The sequence below is a fragment of the Octopus sinensis genome, linkage group LG2, assembly GCF_006345805.1.
Source record: "Octopus sinensis linkage group LG2, ASM634580v1, whole genome shotgun sequence".
NCBI lineage: Eukaryota > Metazoa > Mollusca > Cephalopoda > Octopoda > Octopodidae > Octopus > Octopus sinensis.
The window spans coordinates 87541690-87569163 of record NC_042998.1 but is presented as its reverse complement, the minus strand read 5'-3'; the positions used below and the strand labels follow the sequence as shown (position 1 = coordinate 87569163).

Sequence of the window (27474 nt, the reverse complement as noted above, 5' to 3'; positions counted from 1 at the left end):
TGGTTTTCTTTCAGGTACAAATATTGAAAATTATATCTGAAATATCACGTCCAATTCTGAATATATAAAAACTAGACAAATGTCATGAGAAAAATGTTGACCTAAACATTATGATTAACAAATAAAATAAAGCAAAAAAATTGAAATCATCAAAACTTGTTTAGCTGAAACAATGCTGAAATATACAGTTTATTTATATATTTTTGCATCATGCAAAAACAGATCCATAACAATTATCCGTGATATCTGGAATTTATACACACAGACAACTACACAGTGAGGATTAATGACAAAGTGTATTAGACACGAAATACCAACAACTGCTGCGATAGACTAACATAAGTAAGTCAACATTCCTTTGGTTGCTTTCCGGAGTGGTTGAGTTGCACTCAGAGCAGGATGGTGGCTTATACAGCCATATTTTGATTGTAGCGCAAACTTATGACGAGGACCCTGAAGAGAGAAGATAAACATGAAAATATAGTTTATTATATCATAAACGAGCCTTTCGGTTGGGTCATACTATTGACTTACCCGCCCTTAAATAAAATGTAAAGATTTAAATTACTGATTTTAACTTTCCTCATCAATTTATATCAATGGAAAATAAGCTTTAACAGTTTCTATATTTGTATAAATCTATTCTTCTCACATATACGAGTTTGGCGTATCGTCAAATCCACAAAAAGAATAACTAACTTTTTCAACAAGCATTGTTTTAATGAATATATTTTTCGATATATAGTTTAGATATACTTATATAAATTTTCTGATTAATTCTAGTACAAAGGCAGTAATAGTGGGTGTGGGTAGGCTGCTAGTGATAATAATGCTGTCTTCTATTTTTCTTTTTACGCTAAAAAGTTTCTTCGCGATCCTGTTAGGAAAACATTGAAAACTCTGGCTTAAGAAATCTGTTTCTCCAGATCCTTTCCTTCAAACTTTTCTAATCATAACTGCGTATTTGATTATCTTACCTTGCGCTGAGAACGTGTGTCTGAAACCATCTTTCTCTGAAAATAATTTCCACTAAGAATAATGAAAACACCTCTTGGCACAGAAATCAACAATGTTAATCCTTTCTGTTGAAGGCACAAAGCCATGAAATTTGTGGGAGTGAGTTAGTCGATTACATTGAGCCCACTATGCAACAGGTACTTTATTTTATTGACCTTGAAAGGATGAAAGGCAAAATCTATCTCGGCGGAATTTGAACTCAGATCGTAGCGGCAGATGAAATACCTATTTCTTTACTACCCACAAGGAGCTAAACACAGAGGGAACAAACAAGGATAGACACACGGATTAAGTCAATTACATCGACCCCAGTGCGTACTGGTACTTATTTAATCGACCCCGAAAGGATGAAAGGCAAAGTCGACCTCGGCGAAACTTGAACTCGGAACGTAACGGCAAACGAAATACCGCCTAGCATTTCACCCGGCGTGCTAACGTTTCTGCCAGCTCGCCGCCATAATAATAATACTTTTCAAGTTATGTCATCAAATTGTTGAATTGGCGGGAATTTTTCCGAATCACTTCTGACTAGTGCATTCCACAGTTTAGTTATATTACATTTTCATATTTTTTATGACTTACTAAAACTTATAACCCCAAACACACATTCTCCCAGACAAATGATACTTGCATTCTCTCTGTGTTCCACACAGGTTTTTTACATGTACGAGCTAGACACATCATGCCACTATTAAAATGTGACAACCTAGTCTTCTTCAAAAGTATAAGACAATCTCTTTAGGTATCAAAAAGAGAGATCGGCACTATACCCTCCCTAATAATGAGCAACACATAACTAAAACATTTACAATCCCTAGTTTTCTCATGTGAAAACTTCATAACAACTTAAAGTTATCTTGAAGATATTGTGTTCTGTATCATAATTTTTTGATCAGTTACAGACATTCAACAAACTCCAAGCGCAAATCAAAAGTCAGGGTTTTTTTTTAGTTCTTTGGTTAAAATTTAGTTTACAGGAAGAGTTCCTTCTAATATAACAGATTATGCTCGTCAGAACTAAAACACTGCTTACCACTTTCGCTCCGGTTCATCCAACACACCTACCTTTCCTTTCTTCGCCGTACTTAACATGCCTCATCGCTCTAAACCTTACAATATGTTTTTTTTTTACATTCCTTCTCTTAATTTCAATTTATGGAGTTCATATATATCACATAAATATCAGCTTGCAGAAATTCATGCTAAGCATTAACTGCGTCACACATTAACTACATTCGAAGGGTCTGAAACGATAGGGAGTGCTAAGTAATCTCCTTCGAGTGAATATTGTTATTGTCTAGAAAAGGTATACGTATCAATTGAAAGTAACCAGAATCATTGTACTCTATGTGTAATCCAGTAGATCTGCAATACATTATTCTCTTTCATTCGTGAAATATTTAAATAAGCTGCAGCAAATTAAAAATTGTTGTATCCTGTTGTAGACACTGATTTGTCTTTAGAATGCCTTGAGACTTCACAAAGAAGATAGATTATTATGAAATATTACTGTCCTCACAGAACAGAAAAATTCTTTGCTTCATAAAATAGACTAATTGAACAATTACAACCTGTAATATTCTAAAATTACAAATTATTAATATCTGTCTAATATAAAAAAAAATATTGATTTTAGAGATTATTTTGCATTGTTCGTATAACGAATTACTTTCCCTCTAATAGAAAATATTTTTAATGCTGCTAAATTAATTTCTTTTAAAATGACTCAGAAGTTGAAGGTTGTTACTGCTGTGTCAGAATAACGAGATTACAAGTTCGCAAACGAATATCAACTTTGGCTGTAACATCAAATTTTAGAATATAGAATACAAATATAAGCATGTTTGTAATTCTAAAACTTTTTTTCAAAATAACTTTATATATGGTCTAAATGTCACTCCGCACCAGACATCGACATGGAACTTAAACATTCCATGTTCGTAATGAAAGCCATATGCTACAAATCTATTCCGGAACACATTATCATCACACACAGGAACGAAATCCCAAAGGAGAGGAAAATTCTTAGGACGACAGACAAAGATTGCAAATCGCGTAGACAAACATCTCAAAAGTAGTGAAAAATCCCGGCTGAAAAACACCACTAACGGAGATTGAGAAAATTCTGCAACAAACCCGTGAAAAAGAGAGAGAGCAGATAAAGAAGCCCGGGTACAAAGAATATAAAGTCAAACTTTAAATTGAAGGTAAGTGAAATACTGAACGAACGCTTCAAAAGTGTTTTTAAACCACATTAGGACACAGGCAAGTAAACAAACCAGCGCAGTTCTTTGCCACCACATCTGGACCAAAGAGAGCAATGATTGATTACATCGACATCAAAGAAGATGTAAACCTGGCCATAGATGTGGTAGAAGCACACTCAGCTACTGACCTTGGTGCATCCCCAGCAATCTTTCTTATCTCATGTAAATGAGTCCAAGCAAAACTACTTCAGTTTCTTTTACAGAGAGTGGTAAACTCCCAGGAAAATTAAAGGAAACAGCAGAGCTAAAAAAAATTAACCTATCTGTCTGGTCTCACATCAGCAAAGTCATGGAACAAATAGTCAGGAGGAAATTAATCACGTACCTTGAAGGAAATGGCTTGCTGACTAACACCCAGTGTGGCTTTCGACTAGATAGCAGCTGCCCGACGCCTCTCTTACAGCACTACGACTTGGTGTTAATTCAGCTATTCAGTAACTCATGTGGACGTGATATATCTCGATTTTGATAAAGTTAACCATGATATGATACATCGCAAACTGCGGGACTTTGGCATAATCCAAAAACTTGAAGATGGCTACGTGACTTTTTAAAGATAGAAGCCAGGCTGTGGTAGCCAATGGAGCTACCTCTGAGGAAACACAAATAGTGAGTGATGTTCCTCAGGGCACTTCTATTCATAGCGGCCATCTCAATCATTCCCTCAAATGTTCAGATCGCCATCTTTGCTAGCAATGTAGATGACACAAAAGTTTCTAAGGGTATACAGAACCCGAGAGACGCTACGCACCTGCAACAAGGGTTAGAAACAATATATAGGTGGGCTGACACCAATAATATGCAGTTTCATGCTGTAAAACATTCATTCATGCCATAGGTGTCAATAACTAAACTATACTCGTCACACTCAAGCGTACATGGCATGATAACATGTATACGTGCCTTGATTTTGTAAATTTTTTTAGATGCCTGTGTAATCGTGAGCTGATATGGACAACCTCTCAGCCTTCCAACTCTTGGTTCGGCGTAATATTCAAGATATGATAGATGGAGGAAGAAAGAGATACACCAGTATTTGTCTAGTACTTACTTTAGCTGAGTGAAGCACAACGCGTCATCCTGCCTAGAAATCGAATCCCAACCAATGAGCCATACAACTTTCACAATACATTCATATATAGCTTTCGATATCATTTTTAAAATAGTAGGCTATGATTTAAGGGAAATTTTGCTGCTATTTCTGACATGTCAAGTGCCAAAGTACCGGTGAGTATTGCTGGAGGCCGTGTACTATAGTAGTGTATGCATACTAAACCAGAAGAATGCTAAAGTACTTTTATAGATTAATCCTGGATTGCCTAACACGAAGAGAAAATATTTTAAATGAAGCGGTATAACATTAAATTGTTTATAATTTAAGCGATTTCTTATATACAAAAATTTTGTCTAATTTATTTCGAGAAAAGACAGAAAATTTACAGTATTTATGCATTTAATGAAACCTAGATTGCCTTTATGAAACTTGGGCGTTTCAACGAAAATATTCAGATTTAGTGAAGTAAACTATCCTTGGTCGATACAAAAACGGGTTGTAGTTTTGACTTGATAAGAGTTCATCTCTACATCCACACCACTAACTATCGCTTTATATAAGAAAAAATATATAAGACTAAATCGATCGCAGTGTGTTACTGGTATTTATTTTTTAACTGATGTGAAAGGAAAGCCTCAATTACATGAAAAATGTTGGTAAAAGTTATACCGTCAAATGAATCAAGTTAGTGAACTGTTGAGATTATCACAGCCATAATTCGTCAAATCTGTCAAAAGCTTGCAATATTGAACAAACATGAAATTGTAAAGTAAATATGTTCAACTGAAAGTTCCTTAATTTCACTATTGACTGCAAATAGAAATGTCACCGGAAAAGAATATCTAATTATGTAAACCATAGACTTGATACTCAGACTTTTGTTAGTGAAGAACCATCAAAACATTGCTCATAAATACGTCAACTCGTACAGAGAATCATGAGCAGAAAAAATATTGGCTTAATATAGGGCAAAGCCAGGATTTAAGCCAAACCATCTTATTTTATCATTATCTATCTATATATTCGAAACTTGTATGTAAAATGAAATTGCTTTTGAGGTATCAGACCATCTCTAGACAACAAGAAATACAATCATCAAGAAGTAAATCTCAACAGTTTAAAAGCACATTTACTGTCATTTCGCTTCAAACAACAACTAATGAAACATGCGAGAGGTTTTGAGTATTTGAAGAGTAGGCTTCTAATGACATAGCTCATTTTTCTTTAAAATAGTTTTCAAATCATCTGAAAAATGTTGCTGAGGAGACGGCGTCCTATCTAAGTAGACATTTATAGTTTATTCTTTTAATGTCGGTTCTTAAGGGCTCTTTAGTATTACTAAGGCAATTATATATTTTAATCATCATGCGACTATAACTTTATATGTTGCAAGAGAGACTATAGAAAAGGAGTCAAAGTTTTATTACTAAGCGTTTTCAACAGTAACTTTTATCAATATTCCGGCGTCATTATAATACTACTTTAGTTTCAGCAAAGTACTCTAAGCATAGACTGGAAAACATAAAATTGAAAAATTACTAAATTCAGAAAAAAATCTTATACGTCTACATAATACACTATATGTGAGTGAGTGAGTGTGCCCGTGTTTGAAAATAAACTTACTGTCAGACGTATAAATAAGGTCAAATTCAGTGTAAATTATGAAAAAGTTTGTGTGTGTGTATATATATATATATATATATATATATATATATATATATATACATACATATACAAACACACATATAATACTGATTTTCTTTTATCAGATATCTATCTCGGAGGTATATAGTTGATTGTGAAAGTTGATGGTAAAGTTGGTTCTTGAAATTGATCTATGTGGAAAATTTCGGATCAGCGTTCAGTATCTACTCCCAACTCCCCACTATCAATGTTAATATCTTAAAAACCATATGGATAAATAATAGTTGTAATTTATCCTGTGAACTAGTTTACTCTCACATAGTTCGACCCACACCTAACACCAATAACATTTCGTGAAATGAACAACTCGCGTAAAATTCTCAGAATAACTAGAAAGGTTACATGTTCTTTGCTTAGGTGCTTATCTACTGATCCACAATAAAAAAAATATACTGGATGACTTACCTGATATTCAGATATTTCGACATCAAGTAGCTTCGTTGCTAATTTTTTAACGCAGGAATCCAACTGAAATCGTTTATAGCCAGTATAATAAGTTAACCCAGGCGTCCATGCCTCTTTTATGTTAGGTTTCAAAACATATCGAGAAAGTAATAAAGCGGACGCAGTAATTTCTGAAGATCGATAAACCACGAATTCGTGATCAACTAGGGCCAAGTTCATCAAATACTTACAAAGGTCCTCGACCTATGAAACAAAATAAATTTGTCAGAAATCTAAATAAATATAATTGATGAAAGTGAGAGTTTCATTAATATTTTATTTTACTTTCTTGCAACAGATAAAATATTTAAAACGGATTTGTCATTTCTAAACCAAGTTCTTGATTATTAAAATGGTTCTCAAATTTCAATGAAGAAAGGTTATATTTATATTTCTAATACTAAATCAACTAATTGTGTATTAAAATAAAGTTGACTCTGGACAAGGAGCGATCGTATTTATACCGACTCAATAAAACCAAATTTGTCCATAAACCTTAATACATCGTGATTGATACTATCGTTTTTATGTGTACCGAGAATCAACTGGGAATTGAACAAGTGTCGTAATTTTCATTTGCCAAGAGATTACTGCTATTCTTAGAAACTTTGGCGTAGTACTGTTTATTGGTTTTTTTTTTCCTTTATAAACAAAGTTCCTTTATGCAGATATAGAAAAGACTTGAAAGAGATTAATATGACGAGTTGTCTTGTTACCACAATAGCATAATTCCCCCAGTAAACTTGTGTTTACAACTTTTTACATATTTATGCATAGATATTTGTTATCTTTAGAGAGAGACCAATTCAGTAATACAGATTCCACCTCAACAACAATACAGATTATACCTCACAGCACATGCACACACAGGAGAGCATTGTATATTTATGAGAAAAAAAACACTTTAAAATGTATGTATTTATTGCTCAATTCTAGTTTAGGAATCATTAAAGAAATTAAGTTTTAAATTTGTTGCGATTAGTAAGTCCAATGTGGGTTTCTCAGAAACTAACTTAAACAAATTAGTCAAAGTCATATTCATGATTAAATCTGATATAACATTAGGAGGCAGAATCAAAACAAAATATAATTACTCAAGTCCACGATTCATAATGAATTCAGATTTACTATTAAGGTATAATATTGTTTATGTGGACGCTAATATCCATCAAGTTTATATTCTGGTAATTACAACGAAAGTTCATCCTTGTTGACATAGCTTCAGTTTCTACTAGTATCTCGCTATTTATCATCTTCCATGTAGGGTTAGCATATCTTCCCTACCAAAATCATTTGCAGGTTAAAAACAATACACAGTTTTAAATCTAAGTTTTCTCATCACTAATGACAGGTTATCGTAATACAAAACTAGACAAGTTTCGTGTTCAATGTCTTCAAATATTCTTTTATAAGAATATTTTAAATGAATCAGTCATTTTCCTTTGGACGAGTATGGAACCTGCATTTTAGAAGAGAAAGAAAATAGGAGTTTGTGACATCCATACTTTTAAATAAAACCTTTAACGATGAAAGTTAACTGGAAATTGTTTCAAACAGAAATCGAAACGTTTCCTGTAAAAACAATTTCTACTAAACTTCTAGACATTTTTATACATTGTTTACATCTTATGAATTAAATATTGCTTTAGTTAGATTTTTTTACCCGATACAAAGGTCATATATTTTTGATAAAAAGAATTAATAAGTGTAACAATTTAACTTTTATATAACTTTGGTAATCATTAATGGCTTCAGGCAAAGTAACAGCTCAGTTCAAAAGTGAAAGTGTGTGGCATTTGTCAGCAGATTGCCGTACGCCATTCTTCATGCAATAAAATTATATATTTAAGTTTTTTTTAAAGATTAGGTTGTTTAATAGGTTAAGATGTGTAATCGGTTGGATTCTCTTGTTATAAGTTATATAAAAATTACGTCTTGATTCTTCTTTCTCTAAAATGTTTGTATCCAATCAGAAACAAGCTAACATTTAATTCATAGGATGTAAATAAAGTACCGATAAGAGACAAGTAACTGTAAAGGCTTACTACCTGAGAAGCTTACTAAAAGGTTGGATATTTGATTTATCTACTTCAGTAAAATCAATGTACAATCGATTCAGGAGATATTTGAACCCGGAATTTATCAGGATGAAATGAAACAGTACAATGTAGTCTTAGAAATACAAAAACACGAGACTGTCATGGATGTAACATTTTGATTATATGTCTGTTCAGTCAGAGATAAGAAGTGGCTAAGCAACTGTTAAAAAATCTCAAGCTCAAGTAATCGCAGGTTTTGTTGGGTGGTTTCTTATACAATATGAAATGTAGCTGGATCAGTGTACATTCAACGGTACAATGTTGGCGTACTTTGCACTAGATTTGATCTAAAATTTACTGAAAGACCGCCGTTCTCCAAATGTGGTCTCAGAGTTTTCAATGCGATGTTGTTTGCGGGCAAGAAATTGAAAGGTCAGAGAGTTTTGAGAATAATCGTTATGAAATATTTTATATTACCGCTTCGTTGTTTATTAATTTCTTACACTGATTCTATGGAATTCTAATTCAAAATGATGAAACGGATTACTAATGCAATTAGTTCAGCTTTCTTGTCTTAACCATCTGATACTTGACTATCAGATAAAATACGAAAGATAAATAAGCAAGATTTAATATCACCAAACCAAGCATGCGCCTCCATACTCTGCATATGACACCATGTGAGACATAATATTTTTATATCCACATAAAAAAAGATACGAGAGTAACAATATTCATTCTTGCTAAATATCTTCTGAACAGATTAATCTATGAATTTCTTTTTTGTATCCTTTCCTAAACTACATGTTTTCAAATTTAAACAGCTTTCCCTAGACTAATTTGTTTTTGAACATAATTTAATGTTACTGTTTACATAAATGTGAAAAACAAATGTTTTAAAATATTTTTTTATTAATTTCATCAGTAGAAACAAAACAGTTCTAATGACCTCTGAATGATGGCTGGAATATTTTCGTGTAGCAGCAATGTTATTTCATATATGCAAGCATTAATCCAAAAAGTAGTTGCTTTTAATCTTGTTGTGAGTGAGCCAATCCACCGATTATATATATACGCAAGGTTTTATAAAATTCATACTTAGGAAACTTAGGGTTTATCGTACCAAACTGACTAGAGGTCAGTTCTGAAGCACACTGCTTGTAAATATTGGAAGTAACCGAAGTTATTGCTGTTTAGATTCCGGTCAGCTCCGATTAATTACACTTTTGATCAGGTATAATGCATCTAGAACTACGTTACGTATCTCCTTTTTAAGACGGCAGAAAGTTACAAGATATTTTTCTATTGTCACTAGTCAGCTTAGTTGGCTTGTGTCCAAATAATTTTTTGCGCTTAGAAACTGTGTGAATATAGTACTGGTGCAGATAATACGGTAGTTTCATCAACAAACATGCTATGTAAGAGAATTCGGATCAGTAGAGATCCTCTAAACAAGTCATCAGGTTGCCACCGCGTATAAATTTAAGAGGCGAGAACATGAAGGATATGCTATGCCTTAAGACATCATCTTTCTTGGCACTAAAAACGTTGCTAAGAGTTATCGTTTCTTGGACGGTGATGAGCCATTCTTTATGTAGTGTCCCCTGTATAGCTACTTTACAATCTACCTGTGACACGCTCAAAAGTTCAGGTTTGAGATCTTGGACTGTTAGAGATGTAGAGACATCTAGAATAAGGAGTTGACAACCAGCATAAGTCATAGTTGAAGCGCCTATATCGCTGGAGGTTGTCAGCTCGAAATTGGCAGAGCTTTAAACATCAAGAATATAAATTTAATCCCCTTTGATACAACCCCCAAACCATGTCTGCAGAATAATATTAATTGAACACGTCAGGTTTCCTTGTAGGTTAAAAGGTGTGTTATTTTGATCAAGCGATAATCTGAGTAGGGAATATCCTGTATATTAGGTTAACTTTTAGCTTTCTAAGCGTTAGAAAGTGCTTTGGCTAAAGACAGTATACGAATACTAATTAAGACTCTGCCTGAATGGCAAAAAATTCGACCTCTGCACCGAAATTAATTCGTACATTGAAATAATTGAAAATATTTCGGCAGAGCTAAGTTGAAATAGGCTTCTTCAATGTGCAATGATAGTTAATCGAACTGATGTTGTTGAATGGGGGGTTTTAACGGTGTACGCAGCAAATGAATTCACAGGAACACGAAAGAGACTATGTCTCAGTAATTACCAGATTCTGATAAATAAGAGTAGATCCTATGTAAATAAATGGACGAAAAATTTCATACGTGTACCATATGTATAATTAGAAAGAGTGGATGGAATAGGAAGAATTTCCCAGTAGAGTGTTTTTCAATTTTCTATATGGGCTCGCCACATTTGTGACTTTTTACTTGTTGATGAAGTCAGTACAGTAAATTCTTATGATTGCAGTTACCTCTACACCCATTCACCAGGTATCCCAGGTGCAGGCTAATGGCTTCATGTAATAGTCTCAAAATTGATCAATGTGGATGATCCAGAATCAAAAGGAAACGACATTTTTCACTAATGGACAACTTCTTAAAATGCTTCTTGGTGGCCGACCTTCATTTGGAACCGGTACTCTCATCGATGTATGAGCATTACCAATATTTAAGCTCAAATATGCATCTGATCCGAGGTACGCAGCATATCCGATGGTAAAAAATCGGAATGAACTCAGGCAATATGTTTATACTTACCACACTACAAAACGAAAGTTGTGATACATTCATCGTAACACTATTAATAAAAGAATGTTAGAATTACCATCCACTCGAGATTTGACATTTTTATTTCAGAATGTCTAAACTCCTAAACAATCTGCATTAACTTTGGCTGTGTAACTCATATTCTTTTTTAAGTAGATTTCTATGTGAAGTTTGGAAATTTAACATTAAGTAAAGGCAATAAAACAAAGAGAGAGAAAAGATGAAAGAGTCATCGAATAAAAAAAGCAAACCCCCAGCAGAAGAGCCTATGGGGATAGAGTTTGTATAGAGATTCAAAAATAAATTCATCAAAGGAAAAATATGCCAGAATAGAAGGGAGCAATGTGCATGAGAAACTGAGATTAGAACGAGATAGCAAAATAAAGTGGAGGCAAATTTTCAGCAAGTTAACGGGTAAACTTTTGGGAATTGAGTTGAGTTGGTAGGTTGGTTGGTTATAACAGATTTTAACTGTTAAGCCAGATCAGTTCTGAACGAGCAAACTTGTTATTAAAAGTATTCTAGCCATGACAATCCCATTTGTTATCCAGGCTATATCTAGAACTACATTATCTTCAAATATTTATATACATATACAAGACTTCTGAAAACCAAAACGTAGTTAAATAATAACACACACTATGAAATTGATAGTCTGAGAAATCTGATATTGTTGTCGCCAAAATATAATGATGTTCATCATTAACTAATTTCCTGTATTAATGACATCAATCACAGTCAATTTTCTATATAAATAAGTTATTACAATAAAACTGAACCCTTATTTCAATGATTTTCTTCCAGAGACGATGTGTAAACAGACTAGATTAATCTGAGTATATTTACGTGTATGACGAATATTTATTTCAGAAAATAGTTCGTCCTTATGATACAAGTTATATGTAATTAATATTTATTATCATTAATACCATATTTATCAAATAGTTTGTCCTGTAAGTGGCTAATCAGACGATCGAAACTAAAGGCTATAAAATTTACCTTGTAACTGTTACCATAGTACAACAAAAATTCAAATACATGATACACGTAAAATAACTGGGTCACAATTTAAGGACCTTAGCAACAGGTTTCTTTCAGTAAAAAAAGAAATAATTTTGCTCATTGAACAAAACACTCTGGAGCTATAGCAACTTAAAACGGTTTCGAAATATAGCAATAACTACACGATATGCAATTTGGCTAATAATGGGTAGGGACTGTAATATTAAACACCCGTTTCAAAACTTGGTGCATATATTAACTAAAGCCTGATCGCGCGTTTCACGTGACTTTATAAACAAAAAAGGAGATTATCTGTATAAAATATTCTTTAGAGTGTAGTTTTTAACAAACATTTCATGCACAAAAGTCGGGGTGGTTAAAAGAAAAAGAATTACTAAATTAATTTAGATATACACAAATGAACTATTTCAAGTTCTGTAAGAAATACACTAAACAAATTTGATTGCTTGTCACTTAGTCAAACTGTATTTTCAGAGCAACCAGTTCAATACCCAAATATTCAAATTATATATTCAAATTTCCTATGCAAATCAGCTAATTATATATTTAAATTTAATATGCAAATTAGGCGCAAGATTTTTTTTTTTTTTTTCAAATTTTTCACTAAGTTGATAATCCTGGTATAAGTATGATCCTTTTAGAAAATAATTGTGTCTGACAATGTTATATCTCGATTTTAATTAAATATACACAAATGTTATCTCTGCTATTTCTTTTCAGCCGTTTCCTTGTGTTTTATACAAGTTGTACAGAAAGCCTTATCAAACAGCATGAACTTTGTAGATTCAACATAGATGTCCAGTTTTAGGTTTGTCTTTTTTCCCATAATTTATCAAATCATACTGGATAATTCAAATGATGGTTGTAAGCATAGAATTAAGCTATTTTTGAAATTTAGACATATGATAATAGATAAAAAGGCCTGTAACGTTACTTAAATGGCATACAGATCTGTTGAGTGTATTGTATTTTTCTATGGGTGAGTTTTATTACAAAATCTAAAGTAGTAGCTCAGTATGCATTCTCAATGCGGGAAATTAAATTTCCGAGTTACATAAAAAAAAAAACTGGCCAAAATTGTAAATGGTTAAAATAACATTTCTGCACAGGTCACTCCTTTCAAAATTGGCTACAATATTAAGGAATACGCAATCCGTGAAGAGAAAATTGATTAAATTTTTATCTGCCTTTTGTTTGACGAAAAAATAAATCGCCCATTTCTAAAAACATATTTTGCTTAGTTATGCACATATCACTATACCTTAAAGTGAAAACTGTTGTGATATAATTTATAAATTAATGCAATCATATAACTCGTTGTATAAGAAAATAGGGAAGAGTTAAAATGTGATCCACTTTAGAATTGAAATTTTCAAATTAATCGAACAATATTGAATATTACAATATAAACAAAATAGATCTGACGGAAAATCTTTATGGCTAGCAATTAAGATCCTCGTGAAAATATTCATTACTTAACAGAAATACACACCTGCGAAAATACTCATAAGATTCGTAAGCGTAAAGAAAATAAGGTTACATACTTCTCTCTTATGTAATTCAGCCAGTAAGAATCTTCCCAAGAAGACAATTGGTGTTGGTATTGATAATTCAAAATTCATCACTGCTAGAACAAACAATTCTGTTGAGAGCAATTGCTGTTTGCTGTAAGAGTTATCTGTCAGATAAATGAGCTGAGAGACCTGGAATTCAATTAAACACCTTCCATTAGGCATAAATATATGTGAATTGAGTATTGTATTTTGTTTGTATTGTGATCATCGAGAGTATAATCATTTTTATTACTAAATCTTTTGTTGATAATTTCCCAGGTGAATTGTATATATATATACTGTAACTGATTTAATTTCAGGAGCGTGGGTGTATGAGTACAAGCATATACTACGTTTCTGTAGACAATGGTGTAGTAATAATGTTATCTATTACAAAAATTTAAAAAAACGTTATATAACGACTAACCTTTAAAATATCTTGTTGGTAAAACTTGGAAGCAAGAAAAAGACATGCAATTCCAAGAAGTTGTAATTTATCCAGGGGTGTATTTTGGACAGCTAAAAATACATCTATGAGCTTCACTGTGAGCATTAAAGTTTCTTCGCAGAATTTCAGATGAACCTAGACATATTAACATTAAAAAAATTGGTGATTTTTTTTCCCAACCTTAGAACAAAAAGTCTCATGCTTATGATCAAATAAGATAATGTGACAAATCTTTTGCATATAACCCACTCTCTCGAGATAGGTCAACAGATAAAACAGTTGCAGTAAATAGTGGGGGAAAGAATTCATCACATGGATATGTATGAAATTCTGTCCAAAAGACAATTTTCATGTCCCATCATACTTTTTTGAAATAGAAGTTTTTACTCGGAGTTCCTTAGATTCTGAAACTAAAAGCAAAATCAAAGTAGAAATTGAGTATATCAGCATTAGAGCAATGCCAGTTTATAACCCATAGTTGTAGAATATTTGATGCGGCAGCCTTAACATGGATTTGAAATGCAATTTGCGTTTTGAAAGTATTAATACTTCATATCACTGCGTGTGTAGTTAGATGGTAAACAGACCATTTGAAATACCAATTGCCAAGACGAAGAGCTGATTACATATGAAGCTCCATGGTTTCTTCTAAACTTGTTACAATTGCAATTTAGTATTATCACTACTCTTTACAGATACAAATTATTGTTTAATAGAATGACCAACAAGTAACGAATGTACTTATCAATTTACTTATTGACGGTACTTATTTTAATTATGGATGTATTTTAATTATGAATGTATCGGCTTCGCTGATAATATTTGAACCCGGAACAAAGCGGCATGAATTTGGACATTTCAATGCATCAACAATATGCATGTTGATTTGAAGCCATTAATATTGGTGGTAATATTTCATAGTCAAAAACATTTAAAACCTGGTTTTGAATGATTTGTACATAGAATGGATGTTAAACAAGAAGAATCGGGAGCAACAAATGCTCAGATTTAATGTCGAGGTCGTCCGAGGCCGAATATTATGGATTTAGTATTTCCGACAGTTTGATGAAGGGAAGCACAATAAAAAGTAAGTATCCTGCACAGAAACTTAACACCAGCAGCAAATTGATATACATGACTCATAAACAGATAGTATACTACATTACACGCTTGAACATCTCACCACCTAATTTAATTCACGGACAACTTGAAAGTTTCATTAGACGAATGAAGTTAATGGCAAACTCAAAAAAATAATTGAAGTCAAATTTTGAAACAAGAAATTTTTTTCCATTTTAAAATTTCGAGCTCAATTGAATTTATACTTTCTTCCTTTTTAATTAAATAAGCTAATTATGTAAACCACTGTGCCTACGTAGCTATATACTGTGCACTATCATCCAATTAACAGTAAATTATAAGGAAAATAATCAGAAATTTTACACCTACTTGTACATTGATAATCCAATCAATCAGAATTCCTCGACTGTTACAGCTTACTTCTCTTTGCCTGCGTAGAAAGTCGGCTTTTAAGACCCATTTCTTTTCAATTTCCTACAATTTAAAAAATACATAAAACATTTTCTATAAACTCCAAAACCACAGATTGCTTACAATTAAAAATAATATGCACCGAATAGAAATTTAATATTTTTCTTTCAGATCAAACAAAAAGCTTCAAATTTTTTATAGTTTGTAATTTTAATTTCTCTGATTTCAGGATTCGGAAATAACTCGACTCAAACTTTAATTCAGCTATCTGATTTGCATGCATTTAAACAACTATACTGATCATTTGCTGTTGTGATTGAAGTTAATAAAAAACTGTGTACATTTCTGTATATCCGATTCATATTGGTCATAAAAAATCTGAAGTTCTGATTTGCTAAATTTGTTTTGTTTTTTTTTTTTACTATTTTGTATTCTGGTGTGACCAGTCATAAGATGAAATGCGAAAAATAGAATATCTTTTTAAAAGAAATATAAATTTGGAGGCAAAGATTTCATGAGAAAAATCTCTTAGATAACTTGCACCAGCTCATTAAATCTCCCAGAATAACGATCATATTCAGTTTTAACTGTATAAATTACACCAATATTATTAAACATTGTAAATTTCGATTACCTTGTTGAACGCAATTATATAAAATATGTCATGCTTATAGTTAATAAACTGATATCAAAGCATTTAGAATATATTTTAGCTGTAGTTCGCTATTGTCAGCAAAATATTTTCCTCCCGACTACTTATGTAAGGTCATAGAAAAGTATCGTTCGCGTTAAATGTGATTTACACAAACAGTATATGTCTATGGACATATACTGACATATTCTTGTAAGAGTATTGGTTTTTAGCACAATATCATCAATTTCAGCTACGAGATAAGTCGATAGCATCGACCCCAGTGCTCAATTTGTACTTATTTTATCGATTGATCCCTTCCTGGAAAAGAATATTTTAAGTATATAAACTTCAAATGACTATAATTTTGAAAAATATTTAGTTGAAAATTTTCCTTTGACTAGCTCCCTAAAGTGGGAAGAAAATGGAATTTTTAGCATCTTTTCTGTAAAACGTTACTAAAATATTAGAAAGAGAGAGCTACTGATGAGCATCGAAAATTGATCACAGGTTTGCTTCCCAGATAAATCAGCAATAACAGACTGGTGAATGAAGAAATAATAGTAAGTTTGCATCAGTATCTATTTAATACATATGCAACCGTTGTAATTTTGATGTACATTAATGTTCCTTAATATTAAAAGTTATCACAACGAACATCGCATTCAAAACAGGCAGTTGAGAATATAAACAAAATCAACAAAAAGCTTTTTGTTAGTTTTTATTTTTATTTGTCTTTTACACAATTTCTATGTGGTCTTAAATCCAAAAGTTTTTTTCAAAAAGGTTAAAATATCGATATATTCGTTATAGAGTACTGCATCATTTCATCATACTCTAACTGGAAAATTTACACCAGCAGATTATTTGCTATCACTGCTGATCTATATATAAATCCTTAAGAGCATATGTAGTTCCTACAGTGGCAAAATTGAATGCCAATTGGGAATAAATCGCGTTCCTTCAATTGTCAGATTATGTTCTCTTTCTAAAAAAGTATAATGCCAAACTTGCTTTAATGTATGATAGAATGAAATGGATTTATTTAACTTTTAGATTTTACTAGATAAGCATAACGTTATAAAAGTAAAAAATGTAAACATTTGAAAAAAAGAAACACACCTGTAAGTACTGAATGATGTCTTGGGCATATTCACCACAATTTGTGAAGTCCGTAACCCCAGTATCGATGTCGGTAACGTTTGGTGGTAAGTTTTTGTTGGTAAAAAAATCTATTTGAGGAAATATTGAAACTACAAGCTTTGAAGACAATCTCAAAATGCACATTTCTCATAATATATTAAATCTGATTAATATTGTTAAGTGGTTTTAGCGAGGTTTAACAATCAATATAATTAATTCAAATACAAAATATGTTTGATAATTACATTAACTGAATAGTACATCTCGAACTCTGAAATAATTCTACTTAGAAGCTTGATATTAAAAAATGCTCACCACGGAATATGATGTTGGATATTTCTAAACTAGTAAGAAATTGTACGGAGATTAAGTGGCCTTGATGTATCCAAGACTTAAACAAAACTGATATAATCAAGAAACGAAACAAATCTTGAACTAGACTCTTGAGAGTCTAAGGAATCATTTCATGGAAAATAAAATTTTGTTTGAATATGAAAAAAATATTTCAAAACAAATCTGAAAAGACATTGTGTATAGTGAGAGAATAGAGCAATAAGTATTAAATAGCGATAGTGCTATAAGACCGCGAAGTAATGAACAGCTAGTACAGAAACTAGTACTTTGCATCGTATTACTAACATAATCATGACCAGTAGGCGTAGATGAGGAATATGCAAATGCGTACAACAATGTGACAACCTACTGATGTAAAGACACTATGTAAAACTGACGAGTGTTTTGTTAATTTGTGATACAGTGTTCAAATGTTCGCATAGATATAGGTTCTTTAAGATGGATCCGACATTGACAAAGTTTTTAATAGTATTATATTTCTAAGTTTTCGAGATTCAAAAATTATTTTTTAATCAACTAACCTAAATATTATGTAATCTAAATAAAATATATAAATTTTCAGTTTGAGAGAATTACTGGGGTCACTCTAATATAAAATAGTAAAGCAGTGATGAAGAACATACAATCATTGTGGATAACAGTAATTAAGGAGGTAACGTATTATGTGTAGTGTGGCTTATATACCTGAAATTTGTAATGAGAGCCCTTTGCATTTGTTTGACGAACAGTTGCACTCAAGATTTCCATAATTCTCAACAGGTCCATCATCAGGTCGCATATAATTTTCATCACTGCAGATATCTAATCGTACTTTATGTTTAACATTTACAGAGTCTCGAAAAACCTGACGAAATTGAGTGAAAAGAAAAGTTATTTCGCATTGAAATGTTCAGATACTAGATATTTTGTGAAAATCTTACGTTTAGATTTGATTAGGACTGCGAAAATTTATTCAAACAAATTATGCAAAACAGAAAACGATTATCTCTCGTGCCTTTAGCAAAAGCCGAGTGCTAGTTTTGCTATTGCAAATTAGAGTCATAAGTGTTTAGGTCTGGAGGGCGATAGCAGACATGACGAAAGTGTAGATGATGTATAACCTTGTCAGTGAACGGTATGGTTTAGTTCACATGTTTGAAAATAAGTCGCATGAGTAGCATGTGACGCGTATTTCGATACCTAGCAAGGCTAAGCGCTTATCCTTTCAAGTCGATAGATGATCGATCCAATGAGTCTTCTCTTGTATCTGATTTATATTAATTTTTTTATTTGTATTCCAACAAATCAGAAAACAAAAATACGGTTGAAATGGGAACAACACACACACACACGCGCGCGCGCGCGCGCGAGAAGTTAGAAATTTATATACTTTACAATTACTTTTAAACCATCTACCTAGTAACTATAGATACATTAAAACGCAATTGCTGTCCTTTCATTTTGTTGAATGCATTTTTTATAAAATTAATTAATATTGAACTGACAATATACCTTGATATTAAATTGCTAAATCTTAGCATTGTTACCTCGCCAAAGGCTCAAACTGATTTAGCGTGAATCATGTCAGTCAGCTCTTCTTTCTACATTTTTTTTACCTTTGTGTGTGCGTTTAAAAGCAGATAAGTAGGTTTGATGGTTCAGAACAATCTGTAAATGTATGCGTTGGGAGCTCAGTTACCTTCATCACAGGATCTTGGTGCATTTTTACAAAACCGTACCACCAAGTGCAATATCCCAACTGAGCAACATGTTGAAGAAGGGTGTCATCAGCGATAACGTATTCGTTGAAAGCAAAATGCCGTAAACCTACAGATAGCCTAAGTGCACTTCATTGAAAAATTAAAATCAATTAGTTAATTCCCTTCCCATCCATCCAGATATACATCTTTCTACCTATCTATACATTTATTCATCGATTCATCTATCTGCGTAACTATCAGTTTATTAACATATCTAAATGCCTATCTCAATTATTTATTAATAGTTGAACATGAAAACCTAGACCAACAACAAAACTTTATAATATTCTGACAATCCTTGGTATTTTTAAGTATCTTATCACTTAATATCAGTTGCTTGCACAGCTATAAATCACAATTTCAAAGAGACCACACTCCCCCAAAATTACCATTTTATGTACTCTATAATTCTTTTCATTCATTTAGAGTCAAATAAAAGCAAATGACTTAATATATCAAAGTAATGTTAAAAATCCGTTTATCGAATATGCATAGTCATTAATGTTAAGAATTTTTTTTTAATTTAGAAATTCACACTTACTGTTTCAAATTGCTCCGAACACTCAGTGCTTGAAGATTCATAAGATATTGTCGAGTGCCTACGTTGTATAAGTTTCTGTTGACTTTTATTCTCTAACTTTTCCAATTCTTCAGACATGCGTCGCAACGATAATAACTGTCTCGTAGTCGTCATGATAATCGCCTGTCAGAAACAGATTGCATTACCATGGATACCAGATCATAAACATATTGGAAAGTGGCAGGAAATATCTGAAGGAAGAAATTTGTTATATTTGTTTACTGATGAACACAAATTTGCTTCTAATTATTGTGGCCATCAATTAGAGCGATTGTGGGGTGTCATTTGAATTCTAGTAATGTAATCGTTTTCTTTTCCGTCTGAGCTAATTTGGTGTTTGTCTCACTCATTGTTTAGCTTTTTAGATAAACTGATTTAAAAATTCCCGTTATAGAATTGCAATGATCTCATGTTTATATTCTTTCTTCTTAGTTTACATCAATATTGTGAAACGAAAGTCTTTTATAAAAATACTGAATATTAATCGTCAGTTTTAACTACAAGGTACGGTGTAATGAAATAAAGAACTGTATAGCGATGTAATAAAAAAAAAGTAAGTACATATATGATTACCATCGGTTAAGGTTTTAAAAGGTTCACAGAGTAAAAGATTCAGCAAAATAGACTGTGCTCCACTGTATTTAACTCACGTTCTCGGTTCACATCTCTACATCTACGTAGTACTTTTTCTTTAATCGCTAAAATAGATATCAGTCAAGCACTGCTGTTAAGTCATTCCTCCACACCTCCTCTAAATTTTGTGCCAAAGTTAGAAAGTCATAACTTTCGTGTCTGTCTTTAAAGTTTCAAGGTAAAAATAAAAGATACAACTTGGAATCCTAACCAAACCCTAAATACAAGTTACTTATTCTGTCGCACGTCTGTGTTTATCTTTAAAAAGAAATGGATTTCGTTTTTTTTTTTATGAGGTAAAAGAAATTGATTTAACATACAACTAAATAATTACCTACATACAGTTCTGATTCGGCGGATTTACTTTGAGGAAAGAAATAAGAAAATTATTTAGTGCGGTGCTTCGATATAACAAAAGATCAGTTGGAACGGTACCGTAGGCTTAACGAATTTAAGTAGTGTTAACCTCACAACTCTATAAGCGGTATTAAACTATGCTAAAAAATATCTTTAAATGTTGGTTGTTGTAATATTAACTTTTAACCTGAAAAACAGAAAGAAATGATAAGTATTTCATTAAGGCAGTTCCGATTTATAGAAATAAAATTAGAGTGCGAAATATATAGGGTTTCATTACTTCTTCAGCAAGAAAATAGTAATGAAATTGCTTTAACCCTTTAACTGCGAAATTAAATGTCATGGTTATTTCAGTAAATAGAATTGACATTTTCTGCAAGTCATGTTGCTTCAATAAACTAGATATGTTTCGACAATACATAGCTTGAAACATGCCACTCTTCAACAAGAGAGAGAATGGTATGTAAAACGGCTTTTTTGGTGGATATTTTTGATTTCTGCAGAAAAAATGTTTAAATAAGATTAGAGACGGATGACCCAGTGAGAATGTAACTCAATAACACTCAAATCCAATCAAGATATTAACTATTCTTCACTATATGCTAAAATCTAATATTTTGTAGAATGAAATGTATAAAACTGTAACGATCACGGTTATTTGGTGAGCATTTAACGGTATGATTTATGTGAATTGACTTCATTCAAGTACCACTACGAATTCTGCTCGGAAGAAGTGAATTTAAGCAAAATATTGGTTTCAAATTTTGGCACAAGGCCAGCAATTGTGGGGAGGTGTAAGTCAATTACATCAACCCCAGTGCGTGGCAGGTGCTTACTTATTTTATCAAGCTCGAAAGGATGAAAAGCAAAAATCGACCTCGGCGGAATTTGAACTCAAAACATAAAGACGGACGAAAAGCTGCTAGGCATTTTTCCCTGCATGCTAACGATTCTGCCGGCTTACCACCTTCCAATTCAAGTAAAATATTGAGGTTTCTTTTGTCTATGCTTCGATTGAAGACTGAAACCGCGTTGTGATGTCAGTTTGAAAGCAGGTTAACTCTTGCACGACTTCGTTCACCATATGCACAAATAAATTATTGATTCGTCTCAACATATTTCAAGATCATTACATACATACGTTAATTCGATTGCCTACAAGGCAATCGAATCAGTGTTTGTATGTAAAGATCTAAAACGAAAACTATAAAATACTGTGATTGTACAGGTTAGACTACTTAAATCCAAACATTTCCTCTGACTCAATTCAAGTGGAAATATATAATCACATTTGTTAAACCCGGTCGATTTACTGCGAAACAAAATGACTAACCAGCATCGAAAATAATGAGAATATCACGAAACTTGCTTGTTTCTTAAGTCCTGTAACTTTGACAATTGACCTATAAGTTTTATCGAAGTTGATCTCAGCAGCACGAAATGTAATGAAATAGATATTCAGTTTTATCCGATAGTTACGATTATTTGTGGAACGTCTTTAAACGAAAATCAAAAAATAACGCTTCCTTTTACACACAATAAAACATACGCACGCGTGGTTTAAACTAAGTTTATTAATGGAATAGATCTGTTTAGAGTATTTAACGAGTTATTTTCAGTACTACCATTATTTAAAGCTTCTCTAAAAAGGGTAGAATATTGTAGACATGCTATTTCAAGTGAAATGTTATGTGTTTGTATTAGAAACAGGCATGGACTACAATAGTATCTAACAAATATTTGCAATGTATATTTGCTAAGTTACTGACACCAAATGAACTTTTTAATAAAAGATTGAAAAAATAAAAATCCATACTTATTAAAAAGATTTATCAAAAGACAAGCAAATTAGATTGGATTGCACTCGTGCATCATTTAAGCATCCCTCACTAAGTAATGTCGCTTATTTTGAAGAGAGGACGAGAGTATTGTCGAGTATGCAAGCTGTATAACAATATTTTCTACCATGTAAGTGATATCAGTGCATGTTGAAGGTAATGATTGCATACGGCTGGGCTGTGCGTTCAACAAGGAAGTTTCTACATAGTCACTCTACCTGCTGAAAATAATCGACTTCCTGTTATACTCAAATGTCTAGAACGCTTTTTTGTCACAGATTTGTTCGATCAGCGCTGATCTGGAGCCAAACAACTGCTAAGTTTTCTTCCAACCAGCGAGAAAAAGACTCCTCGTTGATTGCTCGACCTGCTCGAAATAAATTTCTTCAGAATTATACCTGACTGATGACAATTAAGAAAGGTTTCATTGGACAATGTTGTCATATTCATAAAGATGGAATATATTACATAAACTAGAAAAAAATCGCCCGTAATGTTTTTGTGAGTTAATGAAACAGACATATACATAATCTATTTTGATGTATTTACGTACGTGAGGAAGCATGATCTAATAACGCAAATGCCTGTCTAGGTCCGCAAATTTTAAGCACTGTGAAAATTTTCCGTGATGTTTGGGGTAACATCCGAATTCCAAATCGGAAAATATTTTAATAATTCATGTTTTTGCTAGATTTATTTCCTATAATATTCGTCTTAAAGATGTTAATGTTTAATGAATATGAAGCACTTAATATTTATGCAATAACTTGTGTTAAATACAAGACTACTTTTTGTCGTATTCAAGCGTATTGTGAACTGTTATAAGTGAAAAATTCAGAAGAAAAAATTAAGAATTGCTTGTCGCCAACTTCTATAGCGAAATTAAAATGAAGTTGATATAATCTAGAGTTGAAACCGTCATACAAACATAGCTATTCTAATCTCTAAAGACATACCACAAATGTAATAATTTAACGGAAATTCGTCTGTGTTTACAAAGGTTTCGTATTTTGACAATTACAGCTAAACTTGAGTCTATGTATTCTCTTCAGTATAATCATTTTAGTAAAATGAAGCTTTTGTAGTAGATACAATTAAAATGGTTTCCAAAATAACATTTAAGACTTATCAGACAAATCCTATGGCATATCCTATTATGTTTGAGTTTGCTTAAACAGCTCGTGAATTGAAGCATTCGGTTTGCAAGTCTAGCTGTAATTAACAAATATTTGTTGTACTGTAAACACACTGCCATTGTTCAAAATTTAAAGCATGCAGACTACTGAAGCAACATTTTATGCTACACAGAAAATGTCCAATAATTAGATACGCTTTCTTCACTAACACTTCAGAATATAGCTTACGTTTCCTTGTGTTTGTTTCACTCATTGGACTGCAACTGTGCTGGGGTACTACCATGAATGGTTTTAGTTGAATAAATCGACACTACTTAAATACAGGAGTCCCGATGCATCTACGTGACGATATGAAGGGGAGGGTTAGTTTTAGGGTGTCATTACACGTCCACACAGCGTACATTCAAAATATTTTGTACGTAACACCCGTATTAAACCTATAAAGTGCTGGGATTTGCATTTACATAGTATGGACTGCTGAGAATATTTTACGAAAATAAGACTACCATGCACACGTAAAAAAAAAAGTTAATCTTAGTATATAATGGTGGCAAGTTTTACATCATCTGAAAAGTTATTAGTTGAACTTTTGCATTCTGTAGGGGTGTCGGAGCGTTTGAGTGACATTAGTCCCCAACAAACGACCATAAATTAAATGCATATGTGTGGGCCACGATCATGGCCTGTCGAACTGTGCCTGATGGCCACGATTGTGGCCCGTCTCGCTTTATGTGTTAAGAAGTATCTCTGTATTTAAGTAGTACCAAAAAATCGACCCCAGTACTTATTCTATCAGTCTCTATTCCCGAAACAGAGACGTAAATAAGCCAACACTAGTTGTTAAGCGGTGGAGTGGGGACAAAAACATATATAAATATATTGGGGAGGGTGCAAAATTAGAAACCGAAGTAAAATGTGTAATTTCTGATTTCTCATTATTTTCTCCCTTTAAAATCATTAAATTGCATGTATTACAATACCGTTTTGTACTGTTGCATCATCTTTAGGATCAAAAGTTGGTCAGCATAATAGTTGTTGAAGTTGAGAATTTGCAACTAATCAGGTGACAGGCACTTTCTTTGCAAAAAATTTTCCTCAACTCTGACCTGATTTTAATTGATATAGCTAATAAAATATCTGGATAATTTTTGGTGTTTAACAATCAATATTTTTTTCTCTTTTGGATTCTGAGTCAATTTTTCCCACACTAATGTCTAATTTGATGAAATTCGATTTTCAAAAAGATTTCTAAAATGGGGTAATATGAGTAATGACTAATTTCAATAATTTATTCATTTTAACTGCTTGGTGTGTAAATATAACGAGAAGAGATCGTAAAGAATCTATAGAAAATATTTTAAGCTTTTTTATTATTATTTAGTCGTATTTCGTTGATTTCATATCATTTGCCATTTTTCCACAATACCCTTTCATTTGACTTAAATATTTCCAATTTTTGTTGCATTTCTGACCTTTCTGATGTCTAAGGATGGATATTAATGTATACTAGTCTGTTTACAAATGTAATCTGAAGAGTTAAAGAGGCAAATTTACCTCATCTTGTCTTACTCATTTTGCCCCAAGTAAATTTGACATATGTTCAAAGACAGTGATAATTTTCTTAAACAGTATTCTGAATATGTTGTAACGGTTTTTAATGCATTTGGAGGTCATTTGCTTAGTTGATATAATTTTTGTAAGGTTTTAAACATTTGCAAAAAAATATTTTAACTCTCAGTCAAAAGTGCTGTAAAACATTGTGACCCCCACCTATACAACACACACACACAATGGGCTTCTACACAATGTCAACTAAATTCATTCACAAAGCATTGGTCGGCCCATGGAGATAGCAAAATACATTTGCCCAATTTGTCAAGTAGTGGGACTGAATCCGAAACCACATGATTGCAAAGCAATATATATATATGCAGGAAGTTATTTACTTTGTAAATGTATGTTTAACTGAAACGATCTCCATTATATGTCTCGTATTTTATTGTTCACAGAAATAGTTTCTTTAATGTGTTAAAAATTGACTGAACATAATTTCACTAACTTCCATTTTTCAAATTGACGTAAAAATGTTTTTTCTACTTTTTCTTAGCGATAAAACCCTTAAATTAACTTGTAAATTGCTATTAGATATTCGTCTTTCTATATAGTTTTTCAATTTACCATTCCATTAACTAAGAAATGTGCTTGCTTTTTATTTTTGATAAACTAGTTTATGAACATTTATCGGGGAACAATAATTTCAATGATTCATTAAAGAACCTATAACAAACAACTATCTAACTTTTACAAAACTAAATATTAAAGTAATAAATTGGGAAAATTAATTAGTTTAAAAATGTGGTTCACCTGATATAGAAGTCAACTTCGATCTACTGCGTAATAAATCCTTTTGAACTGTTTCTCTCAGAAAACTGTTTTAGGCGAAATAACATTGAATTCTCGTGGAACTAGCTATGACCAAAGTTATTTGAATATGAATTATTATGCGCAAAGCAAGTGTGCAGGAAACAAAATCTGCTAATCACAAAGGCTTATTTTTGTTAGCTTTAGGGTAAATGAGTACCAAAGACAGCAGACCACTGGATAAAATGAATCGCAGCATAAATTTATATCACTTTATATTTTGCATTCAAATCCCACCTGTGTTGCTTATTCTCGTCCAAGTAGATCAAGCAGTTATTTCTAATATAAGCAACAGGATTGGAATTTGTGAGAAAGGAATAGTCGATTACATCAATTCCAGTGTGATACTATATTTCATTGTGTCTGAAAGGAGAAAAGGCAAAGCTGACTTCGGTGACATTTGAACTCAGAAGACCTGTAAGGCATGCAACTACTGTCGGGCACAGTAACGATTTTGCCAGCTCGTCGATTTAAGTTAATCAACCTGTACTTATAATATACTGGAATTCTACTGAATCCACTAATCTATTTTCTTTTTGTTTTCTTGTATCATAAAAAATGATTATTCTCCATAATTTTGCTAATTATTATTTCTTTGTTTAAAAACACAAGGCCACACATTTATAGGAAGAGAAAACGAAATGGTATACTACTATACTCTTATTATGCTTATCGGAGTAAAGGGAGGGAATTGGTTGCAATTAACAATCAAAACCGGTTTGCATAATCAATAGGTCGATAGTTTACCTTTTCTCTACACATAATAGTTCTCTGTGTGTAAGGAATGAAAACTTACTGTAACTCTTAATGGGTCGTTAATATAATGTAATTACGTCGTGGGCTGTTGACTCAGTGGTGTTCAAAGCAACTTCAGACTACTGAATGATTC

At 32.3% G+C, this 27474-nt stretch overlaps 1 protein-coding gene across 3 annotated transcripts; it reads right to left on the bottom strand.

Moving 5' to 3' along the window:
• Positions 1 to 57: 57 nt before the first annotated feature.
• LOC115208770 (G2/mitotic-specific cyclin S13-7-like) lies at positions 58 to 26744 on the bottom strand. Of its 3 annotated transcripts, none has more exons than XM_036500792.1 (9): positions 26529 to 26744; positions 20162 to 20391; positions 18566 to 18725; positions 17507 to 17616; positions 15712 to 15816; positions 14242 to 14397; positions 13806 to 13964; positions 6448 to 6690; positions 58 to 453 (listed from the first exon to the last, which is right to left on the bottom strand). In XM_036500792.1, the coding sequence occupies exons 2-9, from the start codon at positions 20312 to 20314 to the stop codon at positions 334 to 336; spliced, it is 1206 nt and encodes a 401-aa protein (XP_036356685.1). In that variant the 5' UTR covers positions 20315 to 20391; positions 26529 to 26744; the 3' UTR covers positions 58 to 333. The 3 variants fall into 3 exon arrangements, with proteins under 3 accessions (XP_036356685.1, XP_029632953.1, XP_036356686.1); XM_029777093.2 differs by having other exon boundaries at positions 20162 to 20323; XM_036500793.1 differs by lacking the exons at positions 20162 to 20391; positions 26529 to 26744 and adding an exon at positions 19408 to 19473.
• Positions 26745 to 27474: the final 730 nt, after the last annotated feature.